We start from the raw sequence: 13,570 nt of genomic DNA, 5'->3' as shown, positions 1-13,570 counted from the left end.
TTTGTCTTTAAAGGGATAGTTTGGAATGCACCTGTTGCTTTAGTAAAGTGTGTCTAATTAGCATGCTGTGCTGTACGTTATTTGAGGAGGAAATCACAACATTTCTGCCTTGGAAACTGCATTAGCCTCATAAGTCATGAACAAGAACATTGGTGTATGGGGGCAATGTTGTCTTTCTCCATTGGTGTAAAAACAGCTGAATGGCTAGTATGAATATGATATACCTATCTGCACATATTATAATACTAATACAGTATACTTAGGTTTTTTCTTTTGCTTTTCTTCTTTTTTTTTTCTTTTCTTCTTTTTGTAAGGATTAAAAGCAATAAATATTATTATTTTTAAAAAATAGGTTCAGGATGCATCCTAGATTTTTATCTGAACTTCTCCTGTGCCAGCCAGATCCCTCCCTTTTTGTCTTTTGTGAGATACAGTTTCCATGGTGCTTGCAGCAGTAACCATTTCATGTGAGCAGCATACTGTGCCTGTTGACATTTCCTGCCATAACCTCACCCAGCTCTGTTGGGCTAAATGGTGGCGTTTAGTTCCTACTGTGCTGCATGTATATTCAGCTTTTGAGCAAAGGCTCTGCTGTAAAGTATTCACCAATCTCTTAATTATTTGTAGGAAGGACTTACTATATTCAGATCACTGACATATCCCAGGGCAGAGTGTGGATTGATTGCAGAATTACTGGGGGTGGAGGGCAATGATATGGATATTAACTCAATTTGCAGTAGGCAATTTTTTTATTCTAGTGGAAAATAGGAAATGCCTTTGCTACTATTACTTTCCTTTCCTTGAACTTGCTCTGGATTTTCATTCCTCCAGTAGGCGTTATCTTTGTTATTCAACCGTCCCTGTAACCACAAGAAACCATGTGAAACCAAGTGAAATGAAAGCGAAAGTTGATTCTTAGTATTCTGTGTGATTCACTGATCAGCATAGGAATATATAGACATCGTTCACTGCTGTTCACTGCTTTATACCAAGCCAGATCATTGATCCATCTCACTCAGTTTTGAGTCTACCCAAATTGGCAGCTGCTTTCCAGTCAGACTTCAGGCAGGATCCTCAATTGAGAATCTTTCCCAGCCCTACCTGAAGATGCAAGGAATTGAACCTGGGACCATTCGCATGCGAAGCATGTGCTCTGCCCCTGAGCTTATGACCATAGGCATGTACATTTTCATACAAGGCTGGGACCCCATTTTCACGGAGGGTCCTGTGTTCTGGTTGGGTGGAACTTACATCGTATGTGAGGCAGGCAGCTGACAACGGCCAGCTCTGCCTTTCCTCAACATGCCTTCTGTGTTTCCTCAGATTATGGCTTGGCAAGGGGGGGGGACTTGGCCTGAGGAGGGCAGAGAGGGAACTTTCCCCCTGTGGTCCATTCACTGTCTGTACAGAACTAACCATTGTGTGCTCTGCCTACGTGCCACCCACCCACCTTTCCTCTTCTCACGGTGTTACTTTATGGCATTGAGCCATGCTGCACTCTAGTATGAAACTAGCATTAGCCATCAGTTAAGGGGACTGGGTAGGAATTTTACCCAGGATCATCAGCTGGCTTCTCTGGCCCTGGGTTTTTGGATTCTTCACAATAATCCCCTGGCTCAAGATGGCTGAAGCTATTGATTTTGACCTTCTAACATCTACCCAGCAGGATTGCTGAGCCCCAACTTCTGACAGCACATGAAACAGTAGAAATAGGTTCTGTCCCATATGTCCTGTTTTGCTACTGGTAAACCTGCCTAAAAAAGTTGTTTTTTGTCTTTTCTCTAATTCCGCGGCCTGTTTGTTTCTAACTCCCTTCCCAGGTCTATTCTAGCCTTCAGGAAAAAACAGAAGTCAGCATCTGGAATTGCAGTTATCCAGAGATTTTTAAGCATCCTGGCAAAATCATATAGCCTCATCAAGAGTTTGGGGACCACCTTTCCCCACACAATCCTCCCCAGTTGAAGCCTAGTCATCAAGTGGTGTTGCTGGCTCCATGCTTACGGCTCATTAGGATAGGCACAGCTAGAAGGCAAACCTTCTCAGTTATGACTTCCAAACTTGGAAACCAGAAGAGAAGCAGGCCACAATTTTCATTTTCCCTGCTCACCCTTCCATTCTCCTCTATTCTCATAGTATGGAGGCTTCTCACTGAACTAGAGTGGTTAGAGGAACTACCTCTCCATTGAGCTTTCATAGCGATTCTAAAACTACGCACAAAGACTATTCTAAAATAGTCTTTGTGTGTAGTTATGTCATCATCCATCATGCTTTTATTGATTAATAATAATAATAATAATTAATAATTCTATACCACCCTTCATCCAAGGATCATAGGGTGGTTTACAATATAAAATCACAAAAATATGTAGTATACTAACAATACCAAAAAACAAACCCCAACACACAGTTTAAAAGGCAATAGTTTGTTTAATTAGCCAAAGGCCTGGGACAGGGGTCTGCAACCTTTATGACAAAAAGAGCCACTTGGACCCGTTTCCGAAGAAAAAAAACCTGGGAGCCGCAAAACTCGTCATTATAAAAATAACTTTTTTGTCACTTTTTTATTATTTCTTTGTTTGACCCCTCAGAATTACTCCTCCTCATAGAAATAAACGTTAAATTAACAAGTTAGCTTTTTTTGTGTGTGTGTTCTTCACTCCCCTTCAAAACAGTGACCAGCGTACATGCCCCCTTTCAATGCAGTGACCAGCGTACATGCCCCTTACAATGTGGCGGGTGGGAAGGTGACGTCGGGACGGTGCGTGACTAATGCACGCACCGCCCCCATGCGACGTCACAGCCAGTACAGTGCCCACCACAGTGGGGAGTGTCGGGGCGCACAATGCGCCTCCTCCCCTCGTTAGTATCCGCCCCGGAGCTGTGGCAAAGGTGTAAAAGAGCCACATGCGGCTCCGGAGCCGCAGGTTGCAGACCCCTGGCCTGGGAGAAGAGGGATATATTTTTGCCTGGTGCCTAAAGATATGTAACACAGGCTCCAGGCAAGTCTTCCTGGAGAGAGCATTCCACCAACAGGGAGCCACTGCAGAAATATCCCCTTCCTGTGTTGGCACACTCTGGACCATGGGTAGGCAAAGTAAGGCCCGGGGGCCGGATCTGGCCCAATCGCCTTTTAAATCTGGCCCACGGATGGTCAGGAAATCAGCATGTTTTTACATGAGTAAAATGCAGCTCTGGGTTATTTGCGGGGCATAGGAATTTGTTCATTTTAAAAAATATATATATAGTCCAGCCCCCCACAAGGTGTGATGGACAGTGGACTGCCCCCCTGCTGAAAAAGTTTGCTAACCCCTGCTCTGGATCTTTCACGAAGGAGGCCTCACAAAGAAAGGCCTCATGAGGATTGCAGATGATGATTATTGGCTCATATGGGGAGAGGCATGTTGGAATTCTGCCTGGGTCAGAGGAATGTGCCACAGCGTAGGCACCGGCAGATATTCCTGTCGACCTCCCCGCGTCTCCACTCTGCTGATAAGCAGGCGAGGTCCGGCGATTCTTCTCAGATGTATGAGAGGAACACACCGTTCTTCCTCTCTCCCCTTTGGTGTCCCCAGGGAGGGGAAAGAAGCAGACAGAAAACTATTTACATCATTTATTTCTGCCTCTTACATCAGTACAGAGAATCATGTCTGCACTCAACAACAGCAAGAAGAAACTCCTCCCAAGTACATCCAGTACGGGTCATATGACACACACACACTGAGCTAACATCCGGTGCTCAGTACAGAATGGACTGCCCCTTTATTCCCATGGCAACAGTCACAAACATCCTGTCTGGCTTTCCAGCCACAAGCAGCTGGCTGAGCTGCTAGAGCCTTTGCTTGCTGCAGCATTGGTGCTTTATGGTAACATACTCCCCCTAAAGTATCAATGTGTGCCGCGAGCAAAGCGTCATCCAGAGAAGAAAACAAACAGTTGTTATATTTATAACATTCCCCTGTTGTTTCAGTTCCACCCTTGGAACTACCCGCCACTGGTTTAACCAATGTACCTCTCTGGTTGTGTGACTTCGCATTACCTTGGTTAACAACTCTCTGTTGTGCCTTTGTCTCTGACTCAGACACAGCTTCAATCTGTCCTTGGTCGTTTACAACAGCAACATATGCAAGGTTAGCAAACTTGGGGTATTGTGGTCCTAAGCTGTTTAAGGCTTTATAGGTCAAAACCAGCACTTTAATTGGGCCCAGAAACTAATCGGCAGCCAGTGCAGTGAGGCCAAGATTTGCGTTATATTCTCAAGCCGTCTTTCCTTGAGTAAAACACTTGCCTTTTTATCGTAGAGGAGAACCACTGATTCAGATTTTCTGTCCTTGGACAGAATATTTTTCATATCTTCTCTAGAACATTACTATCTTGATGGGCTCCTTGTTTCCTGTTTCAGTAGAAAGAGAGAAAGTTTGGCATTTCTTTTGAATGAAACCACTCTCCCATGTTATGTTCTTTTCATCTGGGACAGGGGACCATCAAAGGGAGACTATGGTTCAGAAACTTTCATGACCCTTTAAATGGCTGCATAAATGTGAACATTGGCTCTGTCCCCCCCCCCCCCCATTTAGGTTCAGTCAACGAAAACCAGAGATCATCCACTTCATACAATGGAGACCTGAATGGTTTGCTGGTGCCAGACCCCATAGCATCTGGAGATGGAGCTTCCTTGACGAAGCCAGTACCCCAAGCAGTTTCTCTGGGAGCACTTCAGGAGAAGCAAGTCATGTAGGTATCTTGGTGGGAGAAAGTGGAGAGCTTGTCATGGGTCTGCTAAAAAATTTCAGCTCGGTAATTGCTCCTACAAAGACTGGGCTTCCAGCTTTCTTGATTACTGCTTCAAAGTTGTGTAACATTGTTTGTAGCTTCTGTTCCAGAGAGACTCAAATTTAAGATGGTGTGTTGTCTTCACAGTTGAGGGACTACATTCATACATAGCTTAATGGGGATACATTTTGTACAGTAATGGAGGCTTCATTGACAGTGACTGGGATTGAGGTTTGCAACTTGTGGTTTGCATTGTTTTCTGTCTTGTGTTGCTTCCAGTAAAACACTCATTTCTCCATGCAAGATCATTTGCAGCAGGAAAGACAAGTGGTAAAATTGCTACTTCATAGTAACAGGCATGTTTGTTTTAATTGGGGGCCTTCAGTAGTCTTATCCCTAACTTTTCCCTAGCTCTCCATAACAAAAGCTGTTTGTCCTTGAGGCCTTTTGTTTTGACTACTTCTTCTCCTTTTCTTTTAGCTGCCTCTCTGGAGATGATAGCTCTACGTGTATGGTGATAACCGCTAAAGATGTTGAGATAGTAGCCAGCAGTGACTCTAGCATCACCAGTAAAGCTAGAGGGAGCAACAAGGTAAAAGGGGAAAGATTCATCTGGACAATGTACAAAACCAGTTGGGGCAGCACTTGCCATCTTTTCAAGCGTGTAAAGCAGGGATGGGGAACCTGAGATCTTCCAGATGTCATGGGACTACAACTCTCACCATCTCTTACCATTGGCCATGCTGAATGGAGCTGATGGGAGATGGAGTCCCAACATCTGGAGACCTGGTTCCTCATCCCTGATTTAAGGAGTCAGTGCCTGGATTGCTGGTGAATGAGGCTGAAGAGCGTAATAAGTTGGAGGGGTGGATTGAGTATTGTGGTGCTTCTCTTAGACTTTTTTTAAAAGCAGGCATTCATGCCTCAGCCTTGGAATAGCCTGTTTTCTGTGCTTATTAGCATTCCCCCTAATGTTCAGTGGTGATAGGCCTGGGGAAACCTAAGTGCCATGGGAAGCCTTTGTTCACAAGAAAATGGTTGTGTGAGGTTGGGGATTGAGGCACTAGCTTCAAACTGCTGTCTTGGGCTGGTGCAGTTGTAGCGTTTAACCACTTGTTGATATATGAAAAAGTCCTTAAGAATTCCCACATCCCTGAGTTCCTTTCCAGTCACCTTCCTTTCACATGCCATGATTCCCTCCCTGCCTTCTCCTGGTTTATGACAAACTGTAGCTTGCAATTTCATCTGAAACAGTTTCTGCAAACCAGAGAGGGCAGTGGGAATTGTGGTACCTGGGAAGAAGGATTATGGTGTAAGAGCCCAAAGGTCCCTAAAGACTCATTCACATAGTGCCACATAGAGCACATACTTTCCATGCAGAAGGTCTCCAGTTCAGTCCCCAGCATCTCCTGAAGAAGGGAACAGGATTGGTGACTCCTGAACTAGGTGTTGGCTGTTTCCTCTCTCCTCAGCATATATAGATGATATTACAGTTTTATGTTCAGCGATGGATACCTTGTCCCTATTTTGGCAAATGTTGAATTTAATTCCACACTTCAGCTGGTCTTTGTTTTCCTTTTTGCCCTCCAGGTAAAAATCCAGCCAGTGGCCAGGTATGACTGGGAGCAGAAATATTACTATGGTAACCTGATTGCTGTGTCAAATGCCTACCTGGCATATGCCATTAGAGGTGAGGCATCTCCATCAACTTGGTTCTTTTGGCTAGGCTAGGTTTCTTGCAGCGGCCTTGTGTTGGGCTGAGGTCCTCTTGCTTTCCCCACAGCTGTAGAGAGTGCACTGGCATTGCCTAAGCCATCTTAACTGTCATATTCTTGTTGCTGTTCTTTGACAGGTGCCAGCAATGGCTCTGCAATGGTTCGGGTCCTGAGCGTTAGCACGGCAGAGCGAACCCTGCTGAAAGGCTTCACAGGTGGAGTGGCAGACCTGGCTTTTGCTCACCTCAACTCCAACCAGCTCGCTTGCCTGGATGAAGCTGGCAACCTCTTTGTCTGGCGCCTGGCCATGGAGAATGGAAAAATCCAGTATCTTATCTCTCAGTACTGTTCTTCATAGGAGATAGCTGCAGTGTTGTTAGATACTGAGGCAACTTTGTAACTACAAGATAGGAAGTGGGCACTGTTTATTTCTGTATCTTAGGCAGGGAACCTGTGACCTTCCAGATATTGTCATTCTTAGCTACTGACCATGGTGCCTGGGGCTGATGGGTGTTGACAACTGAGAAAATCTGGAAGGCCAAAGTTTCCCCATCCCTGCCTTAAAGAGATGTACTAGTATTTATGTACTAGTATTTATTTCTGCCAGCCAGCATCCAGGCATTATACATATTTTCTTCTTGCAAGTTATCCACTCAGGAAACAAGACTCTGACTCCTTGTATTGTGACTCAAAGGACCCCTTCGGCAGTAACAATTGTAGCTTAATAAACTATAGCTCATTAAGATGAGAATAATAAATTATTACTGTTATTATTATTGTTGTGCTTAAATCACAATTACCCATTACATCCAAACCAGGAAGCTGTGGTTTAATCCTAGTTTACTACCTAGCACAGGGCAGCCCAACTTTTCATACCAAGTGGGCCGCAAAGTACTTCAAAACGGATCCTGCGGGCCACACACTGCATTGTTGCATAGTGGGTGGAGTGAGACCAAAATCTGATGCCCGCATCCCCCACTCAGCCCTCACACTGCCTTCCCAAAGCCCACTATGCAAAGCTCTGTGTTTGTTTCTACTACATCTGGGATAAATCACAAAGCAGTTGATACTACAAAGGAAAGTGATTTGTAGCTGTTCCTTAACTTTGTGATCAGAGAGGAGATCCTGGTAAACATCAAGCGACCTGATGGGACTCCTCTGAACAGCTCCCGGAGGATCATATGGTGTCCCTTCATCCCAGATGAGAACGAGGAGAGCTGTGAGGAAGGCAGTCAGACCCTGGCACTCTTACATGAGGATAGGGTAAGTCTTGATTTTTTTTCTTTCGTAAGGTGGTTGTTCGTATTGAGGTACTAATAAGTTGTAGATAAGGAATTAGAAAGATGCGCCCCATGGTTAGGTAAATTTTCCAGGTTCTTATACATCCATGCACAAAGCACCTCACAGCATGTAAACTGGTACAAGTTTATCAAGTCAGCCTCTGCTTTTATTTAAGTAAGTCTGGCAAGTGTGGTTGTGTTGTGCTATTTTTGGGTGTGGTACTTGAGAGGAATAAACACAGGAGATGGTGCAGAGTTCATGGGAAGATAGTGAATGCAGAGCGAGGTGGTAACTGGAATGGCAGGTGACTTTTATGTTCACTCCTGGCAGAGCTTCAGGATGCAGTTTATGTGCTTCCTTCTTCTCTTCGTTTTGCAGGCAGAGGTTTGGGATCTTGATATAATCCGAGCCAATCATAATTCATGGCCAGTGGAAGTGACCAGCATCAAAGAAGGCTTTATTGTGGTAAAAGGTCACAGCACGGTAAGAGTTCTGCTGCTGTCATTGGTGTCTGTTTCCCGTTACAGAGCTGAGCCATCTGTTACGTATGTTTAATTCCTTAATCCAACAGTTTTCAATATTCTGAAGAGGCCTGTGGCTTTATCCACTTGGTTTATGGGATCAATGGCAAAAGGGTCTGAGTGTGTGAGCTATTAGACCAGAAACAGAGGACCTTTGGCTCTGCAGATTTTGCTGAACTACTACTCCTATCATCCCTGATCATAGACAAGTTTGCTGGGGCTTATTAGACTGTTGCTGAGTTCCTGCTTTTCCCATATGGCAAAGAACAGGCCTTTATGACTGGACAAGTAAAGATGGCATCTTTTTCACCTTTCCATTGTGTGGTTTTGTGACAGTTTTTCCCTCCCCCTCGAAGCACTCTTGTTAAGGTTATGGGTGGAAAACTTCCAGCCTCTTCTTAAGGGGGCTCTTTGTATGGCACAGCTTTATGTCTTGCTTTAACAGCACTGGGGACAAAAGAAGCCTCCTTAAAATGGGAAGTGAGGTGAGAGGGCACAGCGTGATGTTTGAGAGCATGACTGGGTAAGAGTCCTGCTGTGAATGGAAAGGTGCTTGACACTTCACTGATCCAAAGATGCATGAGGTAGTGGGAGAAGTTAAAATAGTCAGAGCCAGAGGGAGTCAGTGCATTGATGGCAGCTGAGCACAAGATGGTGATGGAGGCTGTCACCTGGAGAATACAGAATGAAAAAGTACTGTAACATATATTCCCCCAAATGTCTTAATTTTTTATCAACTTAACATACTGAACACCCGGGAAATCGAAAGTACTTTGGCTCAAATTGGCAATATGTGCTGCTGCTGATATAAAAGTTGATAAGCATTCACTGTATAAAAAGAAAGAAGGAAAGAAACATCAGGTTATTAATGTGATTCACATGTATATCACAACCATGTTGGTTTTTTTCACATGTAACACTAACTCGTAACTTTGCTTTGTTGAACAAACCAGGATGACAGATGAGCAAAGTGACCACAGCTTATTTCACCTTACATTGGTTGCATTTTCTAAACACTTGTGCATCTGTAGCTGGGTCATGGTCTGGGGTGGGGTACCAAAACAAACCAGGATTAAGTTCAGGTGTAATAAGAAGCCATGGTTATTGCAAGCCACGATTCATAAGCCAGTTTTAAACCATGATTACATACAGTATTCTGGTTTCTTGGCCACAAACAAACCACAGTTGACCAGGTTGGGTTCCGGCATACAAGCAAGCACATTTAAGCTAAATAAACCACATCTTAGCATTGGGTGCAAACCAGGTCATTGCTTTGTATTTCATTGAAGTTGTATTGCTGAGTGAAAGCTGATTTTTTTCCCCTGTCTCTGTCTAGCGTCTGAGTGAGGGAGCCCTTTCCCCAGATGGAACTGTCTTGGCCACCGCAAGTCATGATGGCTTTGTCAAATTCTGGCAGATTTACATAGAAGGACAGGATGAACCAAGGTAACTTCAGAAGCTCAGTGTCTCTTGATTTGGTGTGCCTCAAGCCTACTTACATGCCCAGTCCCTTGATCCAAATATAGTCTTAATTTGGCATGACTTTGTTGTTCTACAACAATATTCCTGGTGCTCTCCAGATATTTTGGGTTACAACTCACATCATCCTCTTTCCCATACTGACCATACTGACTGAAATTGTAGTCCAAAGCATCTGACCTCCAAGCTTTATTAAAGTTCTTGTGCTCTATTGTCTGACTGTCCACATGTAAATAATGTTTGGATTCTTGAGAGCAAGTTGCTGCCTAAAGGAGCCATTTCACACCTGCAGTTATGAAGGAGCGGGCTCTCAGTCATCATTTCTTTGATTTCCTACCTAGGTGCCTGCATGAATGGAAGCCTCATGATGGTAGACCTCTCTCCTGCTTGCTGTTCTGTGACAACCATAAAAAACAAGATCCAGAGTAAGACATGATTCTGGTTTTTTTTTTGCTAAGGATGTCCCATTTCCGGTGGGAAGCAGGACTGTATGGAAAAATAAATACATTTGCTCTGTATTTACCCCACAAAGATTCATTGCTATAATAAAGTAACAGGACCCTACAGATCAGTCATTTACAACTTTCTAGTCTAGTTCCTCTATTCCTCCAGGTGTAAGTGCTGGCAAGGAGGAGCCTTTATGTCTGTAAATTTAACTTAAATATTATTTCAGAAGCATTGTGGGATGCAACATAGGCATGCCTTGTAGTGTTACCCTCATTTCTTGAACACTTGTGGCTGGAGTGTCTATGAGCCTGCCATGAACCGGGAACCTAGTCTCTGGCTTCAAATTTGGCATCAGTTCTGGCTGCCTGTTGATCCTTAAGCTTTATTAAGGTTCCTGAGTTCTGTACTCTTTTTAAGATTGTGTAAATTATAGGGAACAAGTTACTGGAAAACGAACTCCCCCTGTGTTTGCAGTAAGAGTAGAGTGTGGCATAATATGACTTAGCACTGCTGCTGTGCCAGAAAATGTTGATATACTTACCTACCTGTCCCTCATTCCCAAGAATAGCATGGAATGAGGAGCAGATGCTGAGTGCCAGTTCTACCCATGTGCCCCGCAGAAAGAACAGCCCCTCTTTCCTCTTCCTTCCCCCTCCTTGCAAGAAGTTAAAAGACAGGGGAGCAGACCCACAGGAGAATGGGTGAATGCTCCCAGCAGCTGATGGTGTGCTTCTGGATTCCCTATGCACACATGAGTACAATTCACATGTCCTGTAGGTCCAGTCTCTGTACCACAATCTTGTAATGCTTTGGTTTCAGCAAAGAGAACCAGCCAGTTAAGAGAGTCTGGTATCTAGTTGTTTTGAGGAGAGGCATCAACTTGAATGAGAGAAAATCTGCCACTTAAGGATTTTCAGAGGCCTGCTGTTCAGACTTTCACCCCTCTACACAATTGGAGAAGGAAAGTAGGGGTGTGCTCATTGGCCCCACCACCTTCATTATGTTCCTGAGGGCTCATAGCTATCTTGACTTCTATGGGTTTTGGCTGAGGTCTTGAAGTGGGGAGCCTTTTCTACTTCTATAGGCACCCCACATGATTTAGGTCCCTGCGTGTTGAGAGTTCTGTATGGCACAGGAAGCCTACATAGATAGAGGAGGCGTCCCATGGCAGAAGTGGAGCCTGAATGTGTGGAGGACTTGGAGAGATGGCCTGTTGGGAACGTGACAGAGCACAGCTAACATCTCCCCACACCCCGACTCCCCACTCACATGGCCGGAATAATGTGAAGGCAAACAAATTAATAAAGCTATGGAGCAAGCAAAATGGCCGTTTCTAGTCATCACTCGTTCCTTCTCATCCATCCTTTCATTTCTGCAGAGTTCCCTTCTGGAGGTTTCTCATCACAGGAGCAGAACAGAATCGAGAGCTGAAGATGTGGTGCACTGTATCATGGACCTGCCTACAGACTGTCCGGTAAGTATTGCCCTAGTCATCAGTTGTGCACGGTAGGAGCCCATAATGAATGTGTATGTGTGGAAGGATAACCGAGAAGGGCAACTAACAGTCTTCGTTCCCCTGCCAGTGATTTAGCTCTGTGTTGGAGCATCTGTCTTGCATGTAGAAGTTCCAAGATTCCGTCCCTGGTGTTTCTAGGTAGGATTGGGGAATGCTTCTGGTTGAAATTCTGGAGAATCGGAGTAGACCATGCTGAACTAGATGGACCAGTGGTCTGATTCTGTATAAGGCGGCTCTCTATGTACCTAAAAAGGCAGGTTTCAGCAATGCACACAACATGTCGCTAAAGAAAAAGATTATTAGTAGACATCTGAGGGAAACTGTTTTCACTGTGTCATTTTCAGGTTTTCTCCGGATATATTCAGCTCCATGAGTGTCCTTCCTAGTTTGAAGGCCTGCCTGGATCTCTCAGCTGAATACCTGATTTTGAGTGATGTGCAGAGAAAGGTAGGCAAGTTCTGTTGAGAGGTTGGGTGCAAGAGGAAAAGGCATCTGCAATACTGCTAGGCTTGGGAATGTGGGGTCTGTTAACATATAAAAGAGATGGTTGGGGCTAGGAGCAGCTGTTTGATTAAGCAAAGCATTCGGTTCCTTTTAGTGGGTGTAAACTTTTAAAAGTTCTCATTTTCAGAAAAGTCTGTGAATCCAGAATTAGTTCAGTACTGCTGACCAGCTTTCATGCTGGTTTGTGGAGAGGCGGTGTGTTGGCTTCTCCCATTGTGCCTAGCCCGTTCCGTGGCCCAAGGTGCAGGTGCACTTGTGTCCTTCCTGGTACAAGAGCCCCTTATTGCTTACGTTACTACAGGGTATCTACCTGATGCTTTCCTCTTAGGTCTTGTATGTGATGGAACTTGTGCAGAACCAGGAGGAGGGCAAAGCTTATTTCAGCTCCATCTCAGAGTTTCTGCTGACCCATCCAGTCCTGAGTTTTGGCATCCAGGTGGTCAGCCGCTGCCGACTGAGACACACAGAGGTCCTGCCAGCAGAAGAGGAGACTGATGGCCTTAGTGCAGGTGAGTGATAAAAGATGTGTCTCATCAAAAATAAGGAAGAGAAAGATGACTGTCTCTCTGGTAGCTAGCCTGATTCTCCAAATGCTATGCAAGCTTTGCCTCTCTAGTCACACAAAACCATGGTTTACAAAGTTTAACTGGTTTGTCATGGTGTCCAAACCTGCAAATCATGATTGGTCATTGACCCACAAACTATAATGCGAAACCCATAGTTTGAAGCTGACTTGAAACCTGCCATTTGGACTGAAGTCTGAATTGTTGGTTTGGGAGTCTGCCATGCCTGATTGGATGGAAAGAAGTACTTGAGTGGCTCTCAGTTTGGGTTCCCGGTGGTCACCCAGCTAACAGTTTGTCCACTGCTTTGGTCTCGGCTGTTAATGTGATTGCCAATATATCAACAGTGTAAGACAAAGATGCCAAAACAGGTGCAGTCAAAATATATTTAAAAAATTGTCCAGTAGCACCTTGGAGACCAACTAGCTTGGTATAAGCTTTTGTGTGCATGCACACTTCTTCAGATACACTGAAACAGAAGTCGCCAGACCTTTATATACAGTGGGAGGGTGGGGTGGGGTTTTTCTCAGGAGGGTAGTAGGAGTTGGGTGATTGACTCAGTGGGTATGGTAAACCTGTTGATGACTGTTAATGACTGTCAGTTTTTTGCAATAGGCCAAAGCAGAGCATTTAAGGGACAGCATCCCAGGGATTCCATGGGGAGTAGGCAAGAAAACACACAGTATAAATGATGGTTTCATTATATCTTTGGAGCACACCATGGTTTGTTTTTAAACTGCTGTTAGCACAAACCATGGTTTTGTGGGATATTGG

General features: G+C 44.6%; 1 protein-coding gene across 2 annotated transcripts in view; it reads left to right on the top strand.

The window, feature by feature from the left end:
- EDC4 (enhancer of mRNA decapping 4) overlaps nucleotides 1-13,570 on the top strand; it is a 31,725-nt gene that overhangs the window by 1,836 nt on the left and 16,319 nt on the right. For both annotated transcript variants that reach the window (XM_081018470.1, XM_081018469.1), the window contains exons 2-12: nucleotides 4,575-4,731; nucleotides 5,251-5,362; nucleotides 6,361-6,460; nucleotides 6,623-6,812; nucleotides 7,601-7,748; nucleotides 8,145-8,249; nucleotides 9,624-9,733; nucleotides 10,108-10,191; nucleotides 11,592-11,687; nucleotides 12,074-12,176; nucleotides 12,562-12,742. In XM_081018470.1, coding sequence (XP_080874596.1) covers nucleotides 4,575-4,731; nucleotides 5,251-5,362; nucleotides 6,361-6,460; nucleotides 6,623-6,812; nucleotides 7,601-7,748; nucleotides 8,145-8,249; nucleotides 9,624-9,733; nucleotides 10,108-10,191; nucleotides 11,592-11,687; nucleotides 12,074-12,176; nucleotides 12,562-12,742 — 1,386 coding nt within the window. The remainder of the gene's footprint in view (nucleotides 1-4,574; nucleotides 4,732-5,250; nucleotides 5,363-6,360; nucleotides 6,461-6,622; nucleotides 6,813-7,600; nucleotides 7,749-8,144; nucleotides 8,250-9,623; nucleotides 9,734-10,107; nucleotides 10,192-11,591; nucleotides 11,688-12,073; nucleotides 12,177-12,561; nucleotides 12,743-13,570) is intronic.

The sequence above is a fragment of the Podarcis pityusensis genome (genome assembly GCF_964106645.2).
Source record: "Podarcis pityusensis genome assembly, chromosome: 8".
NCBI classification, from domain to species: domain Eukaryota; kingdom Metazoa; phylum Chordata; class Lepidosauria; order Squamata; family Lacertidae; genus Podarcis; species Podarcis pityusensis.
Note: the sequence above shows the minus strand (reverse complement) of the source record. Positions and strands in the feature narration are given on the sequence as shown.